The sequence below is a fragment of the Rattus rattus genome, chromosome 3, assembly GCF_011064425.1.
Source record: "Rattus rattus isolate New Zealand chromosome 3, Rrattus_CSIRO_v1, whole genome shotgun sequence".
Classification (NCBI taxonomy): Eukaryota; Metazoa; Chordata; class Mammalia; order Rodentia; family Muridae; genus Rattus; species Rattus rattus.
In genome coordinates, this window is record NC_046156.1 from 172,467,036 (window position 1) to 172,491,350 (window position 24,315).

General features: G+C 41.3%; 1 protein-coding gene across 1 annotated transcript in view; it reads left to right on the forward strand.

Annotated features, from left to right (window-relative positions):
- The window catches only part of Wdr70 (WD repeat domain 70), a 226,527-nt gene that overhangs the window by 56,314 nt on the left and 145,898 nt on the right, over positions 1-24,315 (forward strand). Inside the window, exon 8 of the mRNA XM_032898807.1 lies at positions 5,109-5,262. Within this exon, the coding sequence (XP_032754698.1) occupies positions 5,109-5,262 (154 nt within the window). The remainder of the gene's footprint in view (positions 1-5,108; positions 5,263-24,315) is intronic.

The window sequence follows — 24,315 nt, forward strand, 5'->3', positions numbered from 1 at the left end:
TTACTGATGGTTGTGACCTGGCATGTAGTTGCTGGGAACCTTCTTCAAAGAGTAAACAAGTGTTCCTAACCTCTGAGCCATTTCTACAGTTCTGGTGTATAATATTTTTCAATCCTTATTTCAGTCTATAAGTTAAGTTTTATTCTCAACATTTATTTATTTACATTTCGAATGTTGCCACCCCCCCACCCCCAGTCCTCCCCTTCCAGAGTTCTTCACCCCATCCCTCCTCCCCTTTGCCTCTGAGAGGGTGCTTCCCTGGGGCATCAAGTCTCTACAGGATTAGACACATCTTCTCTCACTGAGGCCAGACAAGGCAGTCCTTTGCTACATATGTGCTGGGGGCTTCAGACCAGCCCATGGTTGCTCTTTGGTTGGTGGCTTAATCTCTGGGAGCTCCCAGGTGTCTGGGTTAGCTGACACTGTTGGTTTGATTTTTAGTATATTTGGGTGTTTTGTCTGCATGTGTGCCACATGCACTCAATGCTTGTAGAGGCCAGAAGAGGTCATTGGATCCCCTAGAATTTGCATTATAGATGGTTGTAAGGAGCCATGCAGATGCTGGGAATTGAACCCAGGTTTACTGGAAGATCAGAGAGTGCTTTTAAGCACTGAACCATCTCTTCAGCTCCACTGTGTAATATTGTTTTTACAACCCTTATCGCAATTCTGTAAGTTAAGTGTTATTCTCCTTATTTGGTGGAGAAAACCAGAACTCAGCAGACTTACCCAGGTAGCATGTGCATAGTGTGGCTCAGGAACCACTTTGTCTAGTCCTAGCACCTGTTCCTATCCCTGGGTTTTCTATAAAATAAGAAGACCGGAAGCAGAAGCTAGCTCATCATACAGCCAGTTAGAGTGAGGGTTTGGATCTCTAGACTTCTGACTCACATTCCGGTGCACTTCTCACTCCAGCCGGGCACCTTGGCTCATGAGCCCCAAGTGACAGCCCCGGACAGCTGTGTTTATCTGTCTTGCATGTCCCAGCTTGTTTTGCTAGCCAAGCAAAAGGTACTTAAAAGGATCCTCAATCTTCACCTTCCCACTCCCCTCACTCTCATATTCTCCCACTTTGCCCTGTGAATAACTTCACAGAAAGAATTGAGCAACGCTACTAAGCCATCCTCTGGTGTCAGAGTTACTCCTGAGAACATTCACTTCCTCATGACTCTAGTTTACCGTCAGATTGGCTTTCTCTCTCCTCTCTTTGATCGGAATCTTAGTTGTATAGGCAGGAATTTGAGGAGCAGATGTACTATACCCCTTGAACAAGCCCTTTGATACTCCTTAGTACTGTGTCTAATGACTCCTAATCCCATCCTTTTAACTCTGTGGCTAGCAGAATTAAGAGCAAAGTGGGTCAGAAATGATGAGGTTGGTACTGAATGCTTTCGTCTGAGCGTTGGCAAAGTGGGTTTCAGAGAGCACACGGGGTGTTAACATTTTCCTCTCTAGCTGACAAGCAAAGCGGTGCTGGTGCGACTGCTGGGAACGTAGGTCTCCGCCCTCTGAACGCACACAGAGTTGGGTGGAGCCTCCAGAGAGACGGGATCACTCTCTTTTTGTTGCCTGCTTCTACCTTAAATTTTGCTATTTTTAAGATTTTTAACTTCCCTTTGAAAACAGAAATTCATAGCCAGAAAACGGTGATAGTGTACAAGACCAGCTCTCTTAGCATGATTGAAGAAAATCAACACTTCCCAACGGAAGTGCTAGTAACAGATTTGTCTTCCACGCTAGCAAGCTCTCACAATCTTTTTTTTTTTTTAAAGGTTTATTTTATTTTATGTGTTTGAATACACTGTATCTGTCTTCAGACACACCAGAAAGGAGCATCAGATCCCATTACAGATGGTTGTGAGCCACCATGTGGTTGCTGGGGGTTGAACTCCGGACCTCTGGAAGAGCAGTCAGTGCTGCTAACCGCTGAGCCATCTCTCCAGCCCCAAGCTCTCACAGTCTTACTCAAAGATCTTTGTTGAACACTCTGAGCTGTCTAATTATCCAAGATCTGATGTGTTTTGTTCATATATAAAAACCCCAATTGGTCTAAATAGACACTAATTTTCTCAGTTCCTGATTGATTGCCTAAAATTTGATCTGTCAGAGTCTTAGTAGGGTGTAGAAATGTGATGTAATTTAACCAGAAACACTTTAATAAGATTGCTGACTATAATAGAAGTTCAGAGACTGATTGGTAAAAAGAGAACTGTAAAGAATATTCAAACACACACACGCAGTGTCCTCTGTCTTTGGGACTGATGTATAATGTTCAAAGAGGAGCCTCTGGCATTGAGATCCAGACCTTCTCTGAAATGGCATGCTGTGAATCACTGGCTGAAGAGAGGTGGCTCTGGTTCTGTGATGGTAGAACTTTCCAGAAATCTCTCTTACCAGTCATGCTGCTCTGATGCTGTCTGAGGGAATGGCTGTAGGAACAAATGCACTCCAGGAACCTGATGTGGAGAACATTGCACATGTTTCTGAGGGGGACCCTGGAAAAGCTATGTCCATACATGGGTTCGTCAAGAGGAACATACTAGACATTTCCTCCAGTGTCTTTCTAAAGCCCTTCTGATAAAACTTTACAGTCCAGTCTAACAAATGCCAGTCAGTAAAGAAAAAGCATTTTTTGTACTCACATCCATTTTTACAGAGCAGACGTTGAAGGATGGATTTAGAGCTGAGAAAATAAATGAACAATTAATATGTAGGAGTCAAACAAATGATTTTATATCTTATGAATAAATGTAAGTCCAGGAAGTACCTTCTAAGGAAGGATATTTAAATTTTGTGATCCAGGGTAGAACCTACTTAAGGGTCCCATTCCTAGTACTTTACAAAGCGTGCCTTGTGTCCAGTGGTACTTTCTTCCTTAGAGATACTGACCTTAGGTCAGTTTTTCTAGACTTGTTTCCCACAGGCACGTGTGTGGCTTAGAGCATCACTTCTGGGTGTTCTTCTACATGGTAATGATAGACTTTGAGGTAAAATGCCTCCTATGGTCACACATTACTTTAGTTTTGTGTGTGCGTGTGTGTGTGTGTGTGTGTGTGTGTGTGTGTGTGTGTGCGTGCGCGCGCGTGTGCGTACATGTGTGATGTGTGTGATGTATGTGAATATGTGTGCATCACTTATTTTTCTGACTGAACCACATTTTCTGTCATCTTTTGGTTTGTGGCAGTCACCTCTTCTCAGGACATCAAGGTTGCTCTTTTTTTTTTTTTTTTTATTACATTTACTTGTTTGTGTGCGTGTGTGCATACCCACACACTCCATGACATGCGTAGAGGTCAGAGGATAACTTGCTACTAGATGAACTCAGGACTCAGGCTTGGCAGCAAGTACCTGTACCTGGTAAGCCGTGTAGCCTGTCCAGGTAGCTCAGGTTTTAATGAAAAAGTTGTCTCTCAAAATGTTACCAGGCTGCTGCCTTCTGAACCATGTAGAGTGACGAAATTGGATTTCTCCACACTCCAGATCCACCTGAGGAATCACAGTCTTAGCAGATTCACAATTGGGTTTGAGGCTTGTGAGAGCTGTGGGCTTGTCTCTTCACTTTCAGGCATTCTTTCATATTCCCTGCACACAATCAATGTTTCTGGCCTCTTTCTCTTTAGAATAGAGTAATGTTTCATATTTGGACTCCCTCTCTCTTTCACTGCTCATGGGGATGCAGCTTCTGTCCCGCCGTAACTTGTATAGTGCTGGGGATAGAACTCAGTCTTGAATATGTCTACCACCACCCCCATTTCAAAATCTTACCTGGAGAAATCTTTTTTTTTTTTTTTTTTTTTTCCGGAGCTGGGGACCGAACCCAGGGCCTTGAGCTTGCTAGGCAAGTGCTCTACCACTGAGCTAAATCCCCAACCCCTAGAAATCTATTCTTTAATGAGTAAAGTTCACCTCATTTATATCTGATTGCCTGCTAAAGACTTTATCTACTAACATATAAATTTGCAGAGGGAGACAAGATGGTAAAAGACTTAACCTATTAATTTTGATAACTTTCTTTATCTCTGAGGTTAGATTTTTTAAATAAGAATTTACAATCCTAAGTTTTCAGATTCTATGACAACTTATAGTTCACTGTTTTTTCTTAGAATCATGAATTGTTTAAGCTGAATGTGGGGGCTGCAGAGGTGGTTCAACAGCTAAGAGCACCCCCGTCCTTCCAGAGGCCAGCATCGGTCAACTCACAGCTGCCTGTAACTCCAGCTCCAAAGGACTCAAATACTGTCTTCTGACCTACACTGGTGCACACACACACACACACACACACACACACACACACACACACACACACACACACACACGCACATATGCATACATGTAAGGAGTGACTCTTTGAATTGGATGTGATACCTCTAATCTGCACTTGGGGAGCTGAAGAGTCAGGCTCTTGAATTTGGAGTACAGTATCAAAACAAAGAGGAACCAACAGAAATCATGTATAATTAAACTAGCTGTAAACCGGCTCCCCCTTTAAATTATACATATTTCTTCAGTATGCAAGTAACTAAAAAGATTGGCTGTCACTTACCTGAAAAGCCTGTGGTAAAACAATTGAGAAGCCCAGTTTTTCTGACTTTAGACTATTTGTATATACATGGATTCTAGACATGAGATTTTGTATATCTTTGTGACCGTAGCTGAGATGGTGATAGGCCCTGTTCCCAGGCAATCTGTGGGTGAGGCTGACAGAGCCTCTCATGATTGGCCTCAGTGAAATGCTTAAACTCCATCCTGCATTTGCTAAAATAGAAGACGTTCAGTGTATCTAGTTGTGCACAGAAGACACCCTCATTTCTTTTTTCTTAAAAAAAAAAAAAACCATTGTGGTTAACAGACAAGATACAGCTTTTAAAATTATGCAGACGAGCTTATTGGAAAAGAGCTAGTATATTCAAGAGTTGGTTGGATTAGAAGTGTAAATCTAGAAGGTTTTGGTAAATTGCTGTGGAATATGGGAGGGTCATTTCGTGCTTCTGGAATTATTAATTTTATAGTTGTATAACATTTTCCCCTCACTATGCTAAATGTAGCAAAAGCACTAAAAAACAAACCCCTCTGTTTCACTAGACTCTCTTGTTTTTTGTTTTGTATAGCCATCAGATCAAGTCGTTACAGTACAGTAACACAGGAGACATGATTCTGGTTGTTTCTGGAAGCTCACAGGCCAAGGTAATTGACAGAGATGGTTTTGAAGTCATGGAGTGTATAAAGGGAGACCAGTATATCGTCGACATGGCCAACACCAAGGTAAGCGTGGGGGGTGCTTTAATCGATGCGAGTTCAACACACCTTTCCTCCCCCACTGTCTTCCCCTTCACTCCATCTTCTCACTTACTCCCTCTCCTTCCTCCTTTACCCCATCCCTCATTCCCTGCCTCTCCTCATCGTCATCGTCCTCCTCCTCCTCCTCCCCTCTTCCTCCATGCTGGGCCCGCCTCAGCTTTCTGAGTGTGGGGTCACAGCATCCTATCCTATCTGGTCAGCACATTGATAAACTATTAGTTTCAGTGGTCATGTAATAATTCTTCCTAAATGTTAGTATGTTAAGTGAGTAATACTTTGCTGCTTCTCACAGTTGTGTGGGTTCTTTGGGAGGCTCTGCTTAGGACAGTGTCACCAGGCTTCCCTCAGATGGCCACAGTTGGAGCATGAAGCCCATGGTCCTTTGGCCCCTTTCTCCCCCAGGGCCTGCCCATCGTGTGCGTTTATATGCCCTCTCTCACTCTGCTTCATGTCTTTGCTCTGTCATCTACTTGTCTACGGTGACCCTTCTTCCAAAATGGTGGTCTTTATGGAATTAGTTTAGTATAATATAACTCATATTGTAATTTTGAGTTCTGTATTTGCTCTGAGTTCATCTATTTGCTTAAACGTTTTATAACTCCAGATCAATACTCACTGTACCTTCATGGTTGTATGTGAATGTGTGTTTACAAAGAGCAGCCAAAATCTGAATCTGAACAAGACAACACTATCTTTTATTTCCTGTTTCAGAACTGGGATTGTAATCAGGGTTCATAAATATTCTCTATTTTATATCATGTTCCCTGCTTGCTTTTGGTTGATGATTTTGCTATTTAAAACGACTCCCTAACATGAGGGAAAGAGCCATGCTACTGTCTAGTGTTCTCCAGCACACGTGTGTGGTATGTATAATAAAGACAATGTATGTGTTAGCCAAGCTATATTTAGGTACAAATGAAATTGTCATTGATTATGAATCCAGTGTTAATGAATCAGCAATGTAAATTAAACAAGGTGTTCTTAAACACAGACACTATCACATTGGTTGAAAGTATGACCACAGGCTCTCAGAATCCATTTATATGCTTATTCAGCATCATAACACTCGAATGAGGAAAATTGGCTGTAACCTATTTTAATTGCTCTAGGTGAATTGTTAGATTCAATTGACACAGTGTTCTTTCAGATCGCCCCATGTTGAACCTGTAGTAATGCCTGCCTATAGTATAGTATAGTATAGGATCACAGTCTTTTGTTTATTGGTAGATTATTACTGAATCCTGAGTGTGTGATGATTTTCAAAATATTTCAATATAATTTAAATATTAATTTTGTACTTAGACTGCAGTGGTTACTTGACCATTCTTTTCAAAAATGAATTTATCTAGTGTTTTAAAATCATTACCCTGCAAAAAGATGGCTCAGGAAGTGTTATCATTAAGGTTTCTATTGCTGTGAAGAGATACTATGACCATGGCAACTCTTTAAAGGAAAACATTTAATTGTTTAGTCCGTTATCGTCTAGTGGATATAGCTGAGAATTCTATATCTGGATTGACAGAGAGCAGGGAAGAGTACCACACAGAGCCTGACTTGAGCATCTGAGATCAAAGCCTACCCTCAGTGACACACTTTCTCCAACAGTGTCACACCCACTCCAAGAAGGCCACACCTCCTAGTTGCACTGCTCCCTGTGGGCCTACGGGAGTTTTCATTCAAACCATGACCCCTGGTAAATGTGCTTGCTGCTGTGCCTGAACTCCTGAGTTCAGTCCCTGTGACCCACATGGTGGAAGGAGAGAAACAAGTAGTAAACACAGTGCTGTGACCTGCACATGTTCACTGTAACACACATGCACACGTAAGAACAGCCATCGGGGTTAATAGCAGTAAGGAAATGCAGTAGCTAGGGCTCTGGACCTGAAGATGGCAGGAACGTTATTGACTCGGCTGATTCCTTAGCCCTGCAGTTTGAAATTGTGCTTATGATGACAGCCTAAACAACAACATCCCTTTCCTGGTTTCCAGGGCAACATCCCCCTAACTCCTCCCCCTTCCCTTCTATATGGGCTTCCCCTCCCCATCCTCCCCCCATTACCACCCTCCCCCCCAACAATCACGTTCACTGGGGGTTCAATCTTAGCAGGACCAAGGCCTTCCCCTTCCACTGGTGCTCTTACTAGGATATTCATTGCTACCTATGAGGTCAGAGTCCAGGGTCAGTTCATGTATAGTCTTTGGGTAGTGGCTTAGTCCCTGGAAGCTCTGGTTGCTTGGCATTGTTGTTCATATGGGGTCTCAAGCCCCTTCAAGCTCTTCCAGTTCTTTCTCTGATTCCTTCAACGGGGGTCCCGTTCTCAGTTCAGTGGTTTGCTGCTGGCATTCGCCTATGTATTTGCTGTATTCTGGCTGTGTCTCAGGAGAGATCTACATCTGGTTCCTGTCTTTAATTTTAATGTCTGTTTTTATCTTATGTATCTGAAAAATACTTCTTATGTCAGAGTGTTGATCTCACTTAAGTCTTGGAGCCATGTTTTGTGTGTTTTACAGTTGAGAAGTCATGTATGCTTACCTCAGGGCTGAGAGGGAATGCATGGAGCCTTTCCTGGGAGATGTGAGTAAGTGACCCCCTCTACAGGTAGGGAGGGCACCAAGAACAGACCAGAGAGGAGGGTCCACCCACAGCTAGCGTGGTGAGCCAGTGAGTTTAATTTGGGGCGTAGGTGAGAGGTTACAGGATAATGGACAATTTATCAGAGGTCATGCTTTCAAGGAAAAGTTCTCCTTCCCAAGAAGCTCTGAACTGCTCACACATGCTCAGGCATGCCCGGGCTTCGTGCAGCTAGTGTGCCCCTTGAGGGAGTGTTAATGGGCCCAGTCCTGTGTGATTTCTTGTGGGTGACCACAGTGTCTGATTTCAGGAGGGTCGCAACTGTGTCGTGCTGTATGGTTGAAGTCCTAACAGTGGGGCAGACAGCACCACTTCCTTCAGCCATAGGACACTAGTTTTGTCTGATGCCTGTTGGGTTTCCCCAGGAAATACTTTTGAAAATCAGGTTCTGTGATGGTGCGTGCTTACAGTCCCAGCAAGTGGAGGACGTGAGTTTGGGGCCAGTCTGGACTACAGAGAGACCTTGTCTTGGAAACCGATCATGTTCTGTGTTTGAGTTTACGAGCTACATTGGCTGTTTGTCTAGGAAAATGGAATGTTACCCTTGCAGGTTCAGATAACCAGCACAAGAACAATCAAAAACAATTTTGTAATTAATATTTAAACCTTTCAAAAGCAGTCTTGTAACAACTGTGGTCATAGAATAATGAAATACATTTATTCTAAACCAGAACTTGAGCACATTTCTTAGAGTCAGAACATTTTCCTGTTGCTTTCAGCTCTTTAGCACACATTGTACTTGGTGTTCATATGGGACTTCTTGGCCTTGAGCCTAGAAATGTGTGACCGTTAAGCCAATACAATTCAGTAAATCAGAACTTCTTACCAATAAACTTTTATAGAGCTAAATTCAAAGGTGTTTTAATAGGTTTTTTAAATAAGTGAATACTTACTGAAGTAGTCATATAACCTCATCATTAATTTTCTTGTATAAATTCATCCAGGGTCTCACTTCTTTCCACTATTGGCTTCAATTGCTTTCCACAGAAAAGCAAGTCTGTGCCATTTGTTTCCTTATTATATGACTAAACTGAAGAGGGTTGGATCAGTGGATTCTGAATGTTTGAATGTTTGAACCTTTTAGGGAGAGATTTTCTTTCTACGAGTGGACTTCCATTGTGGGGGGTAGAGGAGTTATAATAACTGTAGGGAAGGAATGTTATAAAAGCCATATTTATTTTTATTTTATTTTTTCTACTGTTCTCTACTAGCTGAGCTATCGAAGGGATTGTATTTATTTTTAAGTGCACAGGCGGTCATCCTTGATGCCTAGCCACTCCAAATAATTATCCTTATTACTTGGAGAGCAAATACATTAGTCATGTTTTTTTAGTAGTAAATTATTTTCCCTAAGATGTAAAATTTTTTTTACTATTTATTAAAATAACTGTGAATTCTGGATGTATTTTTATTTCCTTAAGCAGTTTTTTTTTTTTTTTTTAAGTGCAATCCTTTTGTGATGCTGGGATAGAATGAGGAGCTCATACATGCTAGGCTGAACTGTGAACTGTTGGGGTTCATGAATTGTTGCACGGACCATACGAACCCTGTCTTGGTTGAGCAAGAATAGGTTATTGAATGCACCCCCTAACACTGAATGTTCAGATCTGCAAAAATGTGGCACCAGTCTGTCCTTGGGGCAGCATCTTTATAGGAAAAATGTTTTTGGCTACATAGATAAAGTATTGTCAACTATCCTGTGGGTGGTTTGGTCCTAGGTAAAGTGAGAGGAGAGGTGTACAGGTTCCAGTACGTTGAGATGACAGAGGACGTGATTCCACCATAACTTTCTGACTTATTAGTAACATTTCTCAGTGTCAGCTAAGGATTATTCCTTCCGGGAAGAAGAGAATGAGAACCTGAACTAACTAACTTCCTTCCTTCCTTCCTTCCTTCCTTCCTTCCTTCCTTCCTTCCTTCCTTCCGTCCCTCCCTCTCTTCCTTCCTTCCCTCCTTTTTTCCTTCTTTCCTTTCTGTTTTGTTTTGAGATGGAGTTTCACTGTGTAGCCCTGACTGTTCTGGAATTCACTTCGTAGACCAGGCTGGCCTCAAACCCAGAGATTCCCCCTGCCTCTGTCTCCCAAGGCTGGGATTGAAAGCACGCAGCACCACATCTGGCTTCCTTCTGTTTTGTTTTCTTTTTCTTTTCTTTTTTTTTTTTTTTTTGGAGGGCGGGGCAGGGTTTTTTTGTATAGCCTTGGCTATCCTAGAACTAGCTCTGTACATCAGACTGGCCTCAGATTCACAGAGGCCACCCTGTTTCTGCCTCTCCAGTGCTGGGATTAAAGGCACACATACCATCACCTGGCTTTAATTGGTTTTTCAAGGCAGCCTTTTTCTGTGTAGCCCTGGCTATCCTGAAAGCCAGTGCCTGGCAAACATACACAAATGATTTCATGAATGTTGCGATTCATTTTATTTTGTTAGCCAAAGTTTTTTTTTTATCTAACAGATACTCTAATGGTAGATTCTGACCTTTTGATGTATCTGTATCATTTTGGGGAATCTGGATTACTTTCTTAACACTCTGGTGCAAAAGAGTGTTCTAGTACTTTTCCTGTTCTGTTATTCTTTGTGTCTCCAGGGACCCATTGATATTTTCTTTATCTTTATTTTGGGGCGGGGGAGTTGAAGTGGAAGAGGGAGAGAGAGACACACACAGAGAGAGTGAGGGAGGTTGAAGGGGGAGAGGGAGAGGGAGAGAATCACTGTGTAGTTTTTCTGGAACTCACTATGTGGAGGACGAAGCTGGCCTCAAACTCAGAGATCTACTCATCATGTTTGCTCATCACGTAATAGTGTTAAAGGTGTGGCATCGCCAGGTCCGGTATTCATGACTACGCTTACTTATTGATTCATTTTTAATATATTTTAAGTTTTATTGCTTGCATGTACATCTGTGCACCATGTGTGTGCCAGGTGCCCGCAGAGGCCAGAGAAGGGCATTCGATCCCCTGGAACTGCAATTACATATCCTAGTTCTTGAGCGTCCAGTGGGTGCTCTGAGTGTTGAGCCATCTCTCTGTGGTTTGCCCTCAACCCCCATGGCTACTTTTAATAAAGGGTTCTTAATAGAAATCAAGATCTGGGTACTAGATGTATTCATTGTCACTGGGTTGTCCCTTTCTCTCATATGCAGAAGACAGACCAAGCAGGGAGGCAAACAGAATAAAATATATTAAAAACCATAAATTCATATGGACAGATCTGATTCTAATCAAATCTCACATCCTTTCTTAGTTCAATATTTATAATTCACTTCTCCAGCAGTGAGGAGTTTGGCTTCCAACATCATACGTGTGTCTACTCGTCTGGTATACATAGAACATAGTTTTGGAATTACCACATCTATAGCTTTTGTTGTAGGGAGAGTTCTCAATGTCTCCCAAGAGTCTTCACTTCTCTTGACTGTAGATATGAACTCTTGGATACAAAAGGTTAATTACCTGAGTAAGTTATGGTACAGGACCATAGGAAAGAGTGATTATGATTTTTGGATTTAGCCTTCACAGGAGAACACTTAAAAATGATCCCTGAAGCCTGATGTGGTGTTGCATTTTTATAATTCCAGCTCTTTGGAAATGCTGAGATGGCAGGATCTGTAAGTTTGGCCAGCTTAGGCAATATAGCAAGATTGCTTTTCAAAGACGACAACTAGCCAGCCAGACTGACAGACAGACAGACAGGCAGGCAGGCAGACAGACATATTTTAGGATCCCTGGCAAAAAAAACTGAGTGTGAGGTGGAATTTATGTCAAGGAACTTTACTATCCCTGAAGCTACACACAGTAATTTGCACACTGAATCAAAGCCTAAGACTGCTGAATTTTGGCCCATGGCTGCAGATGTTTCTAAGCAAAGTGGAAGGGGTGCCATTTGCTTCTTGTTGCTTGTGTCTAATCCTAAGAGAAAGATAAATTAAGGAAAGCCTTGTTAAAAGATTAGATTGGATGCTTTTTAAGTGTTTAGTCTATTAGGTAGGAAATGATTCTAACAAATCACTTCAGGATGTGTGGTGGGGGTCAAGACAGCAAATGTGTGGATGTGGACCCTTGAAAGACCAGAAGATTAGAGTTCTCAGTCATACAGTAAACTGTTCATTGATGCTTTCAGTCAAATCAGGTAAAGCCTAGACATTTCAAGATAATGATTCTTGGCTCTTTCAAGAGGAAGTATGGATAAGATTTTCTTATAAAAAGTTGTCAGTGTGACTTTTGTCTGATGCAGTATGAGAAAGATTTTTTACTATCCTTGAAGGTACACAGTGCAAGAAATGAGCATGTATTTCAGTAGCTCAGAGTAGTACTCCCTTCCCCATGGATGAACAGTGGAGAATTGAGAATCCGAGTCCTGTAACCACAAGTAATGTCTATTCGCCAAAGCTTGAATGTGTTTGGATGTAGATTCTTCCTCATAGCTCCAAGAAAGGAATGTGATCCTCTTGGAATCCTTACTCCAATCTGAGAAACACTCAGCAGAGTCCAGCCACATTGTGAAATACATCATAATAAATGAGGGGTCCTATAAGCCACTAAATTTGTGACATATGTTACACAACAATTGAAACCTAATATAATTCTGCAAAACAAAACAAAAAACCCAAACATATTAAGTAGTGAGAAAGCTCCTTGAAGAAGTGGGAGGAATTGTGATCAGGTTGAAAAGGAAAGATTAGTACTGAAGATGAGGAAAGAATTTTTATATTAATAATGGAAGGGACAGAAGTAGATTCATCTGTGAAAAGACACTTACACATATAAGTAGCCTCAGATTAGAAATGGCAAGGGCCACCATCTCCTGGCAGAGCAATGTTCTCTGCTTGTGTTGGAATATATTAGGATGGGCTTTCAGTAGGGTCAGAAGGACCTAGGTTGTGGGGCTCTGGAGATGCTCATTGGCTGAAGTGTTTGCTAGGCAGGCATGAGGATCTCAGTTCAGATCCCAAGCACCCATGTAGAAGCCATGTGTAGCAACCTGCTTTAATCTCAGTGCCAGGGAGGCAGAGGCCGCTGGACTCCTGGGCCTTACTTACTGGCCAGACATTCTAGTCGAATTGGATAGATTCAGGTTCAGTGAGACCCTGTCTTAACAAATAATGTGGAAAGCAATTGAGGATGGCATTCGATACTGACTGACTTCTGCCCACCACATGAATACACACACACACACACACACACACACACACACACACACACACCTCTATAGGAACACATTCATAAATATTACACACATACACATATACTAAGATTTGCTGCTGTTGGTGTGAGAGAAAAAGTAGAAGAAACGGGGTACAAAAGACGTAAGGACTACAAAATATAAGTCTGTATACTCACAGGGTAGGGTATTTTATATACGTCTGTATACTCACATGGTAGGGTATTTTATATACATCTGTATACTCACAGGGTAGGTTATTTTATATATATCTGTATACTCACAGGGTAGGCTATTTTACATAAACATAACTTGGTGCACGCTGTGAAACGTTGTACTAGGTTCCATAAGGAATTTTCATAGCTACAATGCTATTTTGTACATGTTCTCCCCATCTTCTCCTTCCACATTATTTTACTGTTTTCCTCATGAGATGTTTTTGGGTTTTGTTGGGGATTCTGGGTTTAGGATGAAATATTCTGATTGAGGGGTAGTGGGATAAAAGTTAGTTCCTTACTGTAGGCACAATGAGGAGAACACTCCAGATTACCCTGAGGGAGTAGCTGATGTTTAGGATATAGAAAATAGAAGAGCTAAGAAATTGAGATGCGGATGGATATGTGGACTATCTATGGACTATCTAGAATTTATCACACAGCTGATGCAAACTATTTGTCAAGTCAGTGACTATTACAAGTTCCTGGTTTCAGAAGAGGAGCCATTTGTGCTGCTGGAGTACCTAGGTCACTGGAGTGGTAGACGCTGAAGGAGGGTAAATTTCTCTGTGATGTATTCAAAGGGGTATTTATGTCTCTCAGATGTTTTAAAGTCCCGGGCTTTACAGAACTTGATTCATGGAAGGAAATGGCTGTGTGGCTGATCTCTAGGGTTGGGTTGGTAAGTGACGAGCCTGTGCTAAACCTAGCCTCCATCCTGTTTTTGTAACTGTTACACTGACTGGAAGTTTATAATTACGGTAGAGTTGAGAAGTTGTATCAGAGAAGGTGGGCTAAAAAGCCTATAATACTGTGACTCTAGAGAAAAAGTATTATTTGAAAAGATTTATTTATTATATATAAGTACACTGTACCTGTCTTCAGAAATCCCAGAAGAGGGCATCAGATCTCAGAGATGGTTGTGAGCCACCATGTGGTTGGTGGGAATTGAACTCAGGACCTCTGGAAGAGCAGTCTGTGCTGTTAACCACTGAGCTATCTCTCCAACCTGAGAAAAAGTATTCTAATTTCCAAATTAAAGCTCTATACACACTTAACACAACATTCTCACACATTTTATTTGTGATGTTTATTAAGATGGACAGACAGACTGTGCTAAGAACCTTAGGATAAATGCACAGTATTTTCCTTGCTGCATTTCATGTCTTCATGAGAGTGAGCTGTTAGCGCACCATGCCAATGACAGGGGCACTTGTATTTGTGGACCCTGAGGCTCCTGCTCTTCTCTGACAGCAAATGGTACTTCAGCAGTGGGTTCCTTTATGGTTGTAATCTTTGAAGCAGCCACAGCAATAGCTGGTTTAGTATAGATCGGTGTGTGTGTCTTTGTGTGGGTGGGTGATACAAGATTACAAGATACAGCATTGGTCATGGATATGTGGTATTCTTTATGCAGCATAGAGCACATCATGAGAGACAAGAAGTTACTTAATTCTTTCTTCTGTGCAATTTTCTGTTAAGGTTGTTGAGTAAAGGAATATTCTTGCCTCTCCCAAGACCTCTATTATTTAGATAAAGATGGAAAGACAGAAACCAACTTATTTGATAAAAAGGTGTTTTAGTCATTAATGGTTATTTAATAGGTGTCACTTTAAAAATTTTCCACTAGTGATAGTTGTGGTACTGCATCTGTTTAGATCCAGCTGAGAATCCTTAGTTGAACTTCATTTAGTTATGACTAATTTTGGTCTCCGTTTGAACACAGGAACACTTAACATTCCCATGGTCTTTGTCACGCTTCTGTCTTTACAAACAAGAAGTAACATTCACAGTCTCGGAGCCTTTTCAATGTAATGTATTTATTTGTGTTCTTGTTCTGACTGCTAAGGTGTTCCTTTGTGTTTACTAACAAATGCCATTTCTATTGCTTTGTTTTTTAATATGCTAAGATGCTATTTCAGCTGTAATTAATAGTTATCAATAAATTATCAGTTTCTTTCTGTCTTCTCTGAATACCTGCGTGGACTGATGTTGGGTTGCTCTTTGAACAGGAAAAGGCAGTTTAAAGGTTTGAAATGGTTAAGTAGGAGCTGTCTGTACAGTTCCCGAGTATGGGAACAAGGAATAGTGGCAGCAAACTTGCATCCCAGTGAGCATGGAGCCGGCTATGCCTCAGGTTGTGATATCAGGCCGGTCTCTGTGTGGATCAGGCTGTTCCCCCTCTTCATAAGTGAGATAGCACATTGTCCACAATGTCCACATACAGAATCTTCACAAATGAGCTACAAAAACAAATTGCAAAAACCTACCTCATAGTGATTTTATGTTGGCCTCATTCATATCTGTCATGGGGTACACGTGGGCTGGTGGCTGACAGACTGGACGTCCCTGAATCCAGCAGCAGAAGAGTGGAAGTGTGGAGTAATGTGCTAGACTGGAAAAGCTAAGGTACCCACCTTCTCAAAGGCAGGTACATCCTGAGTTGTTAGGGTGTTTCCTTTTATTGTAATTTATAAGCTATTCCTGGCCCAAAGATAGATATTTAGTGGGATCACATTGGACCAGTTACCTGCTAACTGGAAATCATTAAAAATTTCTTTTCCTCAGTTTAATAATTGGTTGATTATTTCCATTTTAGACAGATTAATTGGATCGTTGAGGAGCCTATATTTTGTATGAATTCATCACTTACCGTTTCTCAGTCCTTTTGTTGTGCTCAGATTACTCATGTGTTAGCAGTATCTGTCCTTATCGTATCCGTGGTCTCTCAGTTCTTAGAGTACTGTAACTGGATTAGTGTGTTGGCTAATTAGCATAGTTAGCATAGTTGATTTGCCTCCTGAAACATCTTTCCTTGACTAGCAGTGCATCTATTTGGTTTTCTTCCTGCTTCATTAAGTATCCTTTTCATCCTTTTTCAATTCAACCTCTAAATTTTGGGGTGTCCCAGGTTTATCAAGGAGCCCTGTCTAGTCTTTATACTTGCCATCCGACTGCACTCATTGGGTCAGATAGCATTAACTGCCCTGCATTGACACTGACATCTTAGAGACAGCTCTCACCTTGTCTTCTCTTACTACTGGAGTGACACACTAAACTACATGTATACTAGCCCCCAGCCTAACAGCAAAAAGAAAACTAAGGCTTTTCTTTATAGACCTCTGCCTTCTGCAGCTGTTTTTATTATCTCACCAATGACATCACCATTTAGTAGCTGATGAAGCAAAACTTTAGCCTTGACTTCTCCTTCTTATCCTATAAGTAGATCACTGGCCGTTTGAGCACAAACTTACAAGAACAGAACAATCACAGACATTTGTGAGTAGACTTTAGATGGACCTGTTTTTATGTTGTAGCCTCTCTAGCAGTTAGGGATATTGGTTTTCTGAGTCTAGCCACTATAAATGATGTTTAGTGGATTTCATGTGTATTTCCAATAGAAACATTTTAATGACCAGTAATATTGAGTGTCCCTTTGTCATTCTCATTGTGACAACATGAGTATTCATTCTCAGGTAGGCATGTGGAGAGGTCAGAAGTTTGACATGGAGAGTATCTTCTTCAATTGCTTCTCTACCTTATTTTTTGAGACAGTGTTTCTCAGAGCTCAGGGTTATGGTTAGACTAGAGTTTTTGTCATAGCCCTTTCTGGCACTGTGGCAGCAGGAGGGCAGTTCCAGCTCAGTCTCTCATTCATTTCTATGTCCTGTACCAAGTATGCAGTGCCTTCTGTAATAATCTCTTGCTGTCTAGTTCTGGAGGGCAACTAAGAGCAGTGGCCATAGCCTGTATACATTTGAGGACCTGAGACCTCTGCACATGCCTATGTTTTCCCTGGGTTCGGAGGATCAAGGCCAGGTCCTCATGCTTGTAATGCAAGCACTTCCCTGACTGAGCCCTCTCCCAAGTGCCTTTTTTTTCCCTTAAAACTTCTTGCATACTTTTCAAATTCTATTCTTAACCTGCTGGATTTAAAGTTTCCTTTTAGATTTACATATTTTATTTTATGCGTATGAGTGTTTTGCCATATGTAACGCATGTATGTATGCATGCCCTTTGAAGTTTGGAAAGGGCATCATATTCTCTGGAACTGGATCTATGGATAATTGTGAGTCCCCATATAGGTGCTTGGAACCAAAACCAAAACCTCGGTCCTTTGTAAACGTGATGAGTGCTCTTAACCACTGAGCTCTCTCTCCAGCTACTACCCTGGCTTTTGTTATTTATCTTGGGATAGTTTTGTTTGTTTTTGCTTTTTTGGTAAGTGGTGGCTATAGGTTATTTTCTGTTTATCTAGATACTCACAGAATAATCCCTTTATTCATGGGGCATTGGACCTACATCTGCTTTTCCATTGGATAACCTAATCTCATAAGTCTTTCATATACAGTGGCATATATTCAGGGTGAAGATAAAGCTCTATGGGAGAGTGCGCGGTTAGCATGCAGAGGTATGAGAGTGAAGGCGGGTATTGTCTTGGGCACTGCCTCCAAATGCCTCCAAAGAAAGCTGCAAACTGGTGAAAATGTTTGAAATAATTGGGCCATTGACAGCAGGGCTGTTTCCAACTGGAGTGTAGGCTGGCCCCAGACCCAATAACTGTCAGCTGCATAATCATGGCGTTAGTGCAGCCCATCAGGCAAGGCAGAGTACCAGAGATTTTGCCATATTTGATTATATACTCTGTATAGATGACTGCAGTATGAGAAATTTACATATAAAAACTGCAAAGCTAAAACCTGAGCTATGTGGGAGCTATAATCCACAGAAACATTAATCACTGATGATCCAGTGATTCCAACTTCAAGCTCATGTTCCCACAGTGCCTCAGGTGCTGCAAGGCTTTCCTGGAGAAGACTCACTAGCTGGTTCTGCCTTCAGTCATTGGACAGCTTACCCACCAGTGCTCTGTCCAAGGGTGGTAATGATCCTTAGCCATTGCCTCACCTGCCCTTTCTGCTGACTTACTGAATATCTTAAAAATAACCATAGATGCAAATCAGTATATTTTCAGAAGAATAACAATGTTTGAGTAAGATAATAAAGAAAGGAAGGAAGGAAGGAAGGTAGGAAGGTAGGAAGAGAAAAGAAATTATGGTTTAAATTACTAAAGCTTTGCCACAAAGGTGATTCATCTCTCCCTACTTTACCCTTTGCTTCCCACCTAGAACACAGCACCGTTGTTCAAGCCAGGAGAGCCATCCCTTTCCGTGCTGGCTTACTCTTGTCAGTTGTGGTAGCCACATAGCCTTAGATTGGATATACAGAAGTTAAAATTACCCCAGAGATATACCAGTATTAGTTTTTTAAGATTAGTATTAGTTTTTTTAAGATCTGTATTCCTTACGATTCTGCTTTCTTCCCCAGTCTGTTATTTGGACAGCTACTTCCAGCTTTCTCTTCAGTGGTTTTGTTATGATCAGTAAAGAGTAGGATAGCGTGTGTTTTCTACTTGAATGGAAATGGAGCTAAGTGTCTCTGAATACATTCTAGCTCTTTGATGAACTGAGGAGCTAGGGCTTCAGTACCCTTCCTCACTTTATTTTCTCACAATATAAGAATATTGGTGGGGAATTTGAAGGAATGGGGATGGATTTGATCAGAACACATCATTGCATATATATGAATTCTAAAACAATAAAAAAAACCCAAATAGTTCTTAGATAAATTTCATATCTGATGTTTTTTCTCGTTCATTTAATTTATGGTTTATGCTCTCAGTTGTTTTATTTCTTTGGCAGGTATTGTCTGAATTCCTGGTGGAAGCACAGTCGTAGGCAGCTTGTGGAAACGTAGGAGGGTTTAATAGGATAAGTTGGGAAAAATTAAGATATGCAGTGCCTCCCCATGTTGCCCAGTTTTTAAGCCTTGAAGGGGTGCTTATGAACATGGAATTAATTATTCACATTTTAAATGAATTAATATGCAAAGGAGATGGCAAAAACAAATACCAAAAGGGTGTGTGCACCAGCTGATGCCAATGTAGAGAAACAATGACCCAGTGCTGTATGCTGCAGATGAGAATCTTTCTCCTCCCCTAATTCTCTCATGTCCTTCCTACTGCCATACCTTCCCAACTTTTTATGGTCTCTCTTTCCCAGAAAACAAACAAACAAACAAACAAACAAAAAGCCAAAAAGCAAAAACAATAAAAAAAAAAAAAAAGCAAACACAACATAAAGCCATGTAGGAAAAATCCCAAGTCTGTTCTGTGTTGACCTACTAGCCTGGCCTAGAGTGTTGTTGATATACCCAGTTCACTCCATTGGAGAAAACGGATTTTCCCTTTCTCAGCAGGTATCAATTGCACGTGGCTTCTTGGTTATGGTGGGACTTAGTCTCACCTTCTCAGTGCTGGGATTTTGTCTGGGTTCACCCTATACAGGACGATACTCAGATTTTTTTGTGAGTTTATATGTGTGGCAGACCTGTTGTGTCTGGAAGACAGTGTTTCCCTGGAGTCCAGCATCTCTGGCTCTCACAGCCTTTCTGTCTTCTCTTCTACGTAGATTTCTGAGCCTTGAATGGAGGGGTTTGATAAAGATAGCCCATTCAGGGCTGAGTGTTCCAATGCACACCATTCAGTTGTGGGTCTCTGTGATAACTACCATCTACTGCAAAGATGCTTCTCTGATGAGGGGTGAGCAGTGCAGGGATCTGAGGCCCAGTCTAGTCAGGTTATGTGTTAAGATGGCCATCAAAATAGTACTCTGCCTGTGCGTACCGTATTAATGATGTGAACTTTGATTACTTGTATAAGATTGTGTATATCAGATTTTTCTAGTATAAAATTTTTCTTCTTTGTAATTATTGAGTAATTTGCAGAGAGAGTATGTGGTCCTATGAATATCATACTTAGTTTCAAGTTTTCCTCTACTAGTTTTTGCATTTATTGGTGATTCTTGTCTTAAAGATTATTTCTGTGATGATTGCAAATCATTTTATATTTATCAATTAATATATTATAAGGAAATGAGCAAGAAAGACCTCTCTCTCTGTGTCTCTCTCTGTCTGTCTCTCTGTCTGTCTGTCTCCGTCTCTTTCTGTCTCTCTCTGTCTCTGTCTCTCTGTCTGTCTGTCTCCGTCTCTTTCTGTCTCTCTCTGTCTCTGTCTCTCTGTCTGTCTGTCTCTGTCTCTGTCTCTCTCTCTCTGTCGTGTAGACTTTTACTTGTAGTTTTCTTTGCTTTATTTTGAGTGCTGGATTAGAGGTGTATACCACCACAGCTGAGACTTTAAAATGATTAGCTCTCTGCATTAGTGTGCACACAGAGGCTCTTACTGTAGCTAGTGGTTTACAGTACCTCACTACCATTGTTTGTTTGATATTGTAGGTTCCCAGAAGTTAAAGCCCCTCCAGCCTGTACTTTACCCCTGAACCTGCCCCATCTGCTTTGCAGAGCTGTCTTTTTAGCACAGTGAGATGTTTCAGGTTCCTCTTCCTTTTCCAGTGCTGGGGTCAATCATTTTTCTAGGAAGCCCTGGTTCTTTTAATTGGAAATTTGTTGTTAGAATTCAGGGTCTCTTTGTAGACTCGCTATAGCTTTCCAGATACTCAGCATATGAAGTGGGAGAATGGCAGGTCCATATACACATAAACACCTCTCTCTATTTGTATCTTCATATTAGTTTAGAACGCTACAAAGATCCTTATGGCCCTTTTCTTTCCCATTTTCCCCCCATTTTTGTAGCTATTTTCTCCAACAGTGAGAAACCTGATTTACATCAGCCCCAGCATATTTATTCACAAGATTAATTCTTCATTGTATTGAAAGCAGTTTAGAATTGTTAATGCATGCCACTGCAAAGAGAAAACAAATGTATTAGTTAGAATTCACTACTATTTTTGTCTTAAGCTGAGAGTATTTTCTACTTTCTATAGACTACTGTAATTAATTTCCACAAATATTGTGGTTTTAAACATGTTTAATTCCTTCACAATTCTTGAGGCCAGAAATGAGAACGTACAGGTATAAATAGGATTCTACTTCCTACAGTGACTGTAAGGGGCGAATCCTTCCTGCGTCATTCTCCACCAGTGATTCTAGATATCCTTGACTTGTGGCTAGACAACTCTAGTGTCAGCTTCATATCGCTTTCTCTTTGTGTCCTCTACTTGGTTCTTTTAGAAGAATAGTAACCATCAGCAGTAGGATCCACATTGATAAATTATGTAGAGATTTTACATTTTTATGAGTACTATATCTAATTTTCATCTTGTTCTCCTATCTTTCACTTCTTCCAGTGTCCCTTCCACTCTCTCAAATTTATGACTTCTTCCTCTTTATTATTGTTTTGCACACAGACACAGACAGACAGATGGCAGACAGACAGACATGCACTCACCCATCATTGGATAGCCCATCAGGGAGCTCATCTCTCTCTTCTCCCTCTCTGATCAGCCACTGACTACCTGTAGCTCTTATCCGGGTGTGGCACCGCTGGCACCCTCTCTAGTCCAGATTGGCATACTGACTGTCGTGTCTAGAAGATGCTAGGCAGAATCCTGCTGCTCTGGCTCGTAAATGCTTTTTATTCTCCCTTCTGTGATTTTTCCTGAGTCTTGGGAATTGTGTTGTAAATGCGCCTATTGAGATCCCTATTTATTTCTAAAAATACTGTTTCAGAGATTCCAGGACCTGGGATTAAGGGTATATTTTGGAGGCCAGCATCCAGTCCACTGCAGGTGCATCCTCTCTCTACTTCCTTTTAGCCTTTCATACATCTTCCTTATCGGAAACACAGCAAGGCTCATTTGTTTCCATCTATGTTAGATTTTAGATTGTCGATCTATGTTTGTTTGTGAATATGTGAAATTTCACATTTTTTTCACAAGCCGTCAATGGATAGAGAATCTCACATTATTGTAGAGAATGTATCTTATGTGTTGTATGCATGTATCACCTGTTAGTTAAAAGGCCTATGGCCTATGGTTTAGGCAGGAAACCGGTGGGACATCAGGAAAACAGAAAGGATTCTCTGACAGAGTCAGGCTGACATTCACTGGGAAGATGTGGAGAGCTGCAGGCATGGACCTGAGCACAGGTAACCAGCCACGAGACACAATGTAAATGGGATATTTTAAGTTATGTCTAGTCAGAGAAGAGTCTACCTATATGGCCAAGGTATATGTAAATATATTTTGAATTTAAGTCTTATTTCTGGGATCATGGGGCTGGGAGGAAGAACCATGGCCCAACTTTTAGCACGTTATGATTGCGTTATTTTTAGGGGAAATAGGGGCTGTGGATAGAACCATGGGTTAAGCTGTGTTTACTTAGAGGGCTGGAGGATACTTCCAGCCGAGGCTAGATGAATGAAAAGCCACCACTGGAGGGTGAAAATAAAGAGGCTTCCAGCAGGTGGGAAAGAATTCTATCTGCGGAAAGAGCTCTGTGCAATGGAGAAAGCCAAAGGCAGGCACTGAAAAGCAGGCACCAAAAGGCAGGCAGCAGCTGGTGCACGCCGGGCAGGAAGGAGCATGGTAAAGTTGTGAGGAAACTAACAAGCAGAAAATGCAATTTGTTCAGGCTTATTGAAAGATGTTGGAAGCTGGTGAAGGACTAGAGACAAGAGTGTGGCATTAGAACTGCATCCTTTAATGTATTCCTTGACAGTTTCTTATGAGTGCAGCACATTCTGGTGGTACTCCCGAGTCTCTGCGTCAGGGACTGCAGAACTGCACTGTAACTGGGCTTCCATTGCTGTATGGAACACGTGAGATAAGAACGAGAGTGAAGAGACTGACAACTAAAAGTAACGGAGGAAGGAGCATGGATACCGTCGGCTCTAGAGGAGTGGAAGCGAGAGAAAAACAGACTCGAGGAGTGTTTTTGATAGACTTGGCAAGAGACTGGCGGGTAGATGGGATTTGATTATATCTAGAATACTCAGGGATTAGGGTTAGGGGGCAGTATTTAAGGATGACTCCTAGGTTTATAGCTTCACTGGTAAGCAAATTGAAAATGAGTTAGAGACTATAAATCAAGATTTCCTGATTGGACAGAATGCACGCAGGTGTGGCAAGTAGAGAATTAGAAACATGGCTGCAAGTTCAGATACAGAGATCCCCATCTTTTTCTCTAGTCCCCATAGGTACTGCTTCAGTTCATGTCTCCTTGCTGCACTTTAAGAGACGCTACCTTGGTGGTCCCTGTTCGTTCCATAGAATTGCCAGGATGACACTAATACTGTTTGAGGTGTTGTGGACACTTTGGACTGGAAATTAGTTTCAGGCTTTGATTGCAAATTTATTCTTTCCAGAGTGGCGCTGATACTTTTCTTGACTGGCTTTATTTTGGATTTGTTAGACATACTGTCATTATTCTATAAGAACTGTCGGGTTCGAGAGATGGTTCAGAGGTTGAGAGCACTGATTGCTCTTCCAGAGGTCCTGAGTTTAATTCCCAGCAACTATACAGTGGCTCACAACCATCGATGAGATCTGGTGCCCTCTTCTGACATGCAGACATATATGCAGAACACTGTATATAATAAATAAATAGATTTGAAAAAAAAAAAAGAGCTGTCAGCCTCTTTTCTGCCTCTCTTGATCCTGCCTCACTGTGTAAGAGGCTCCCCCTAACTGCGCTCCCTGGGATTGTGCGACGTGGGATGTGTTAGTACGTGCATCTGTATTTGATGCTTATTCTGTTTGGCTTGGCTGTATAGTAATTTTATACCGTTATCATGTTTCTTTGATTCTAGTATTTTTATGTTCTCTATTTTAGGTAGAGAGACTTTTTCTGTTAGTTTGAAATATTTTCCCTCTCCTCATATTTATTCTTACAGCTAGGTTGTAGAATCAATATTGTTAAGTTATAGGATGTAAGAATTTTCTTCCTTGATCTCTTGCTTTGCTCGTTTGTAAATGCTTTGTAATTTCTTAATTATTTTCTATGAAAGAAAAGATCATGTCTTTAAAGAAGGACCCGTCTGCCTTACGTTTTACCTCTTATTTTTTTCCTTAAGAGAACATACCAGTTACTTTATCCTCCTTATTAGGAACCTGTGACAGGTAAGGACTGCTGGTTTCCAGACTGATCAGAGACTGGGAAA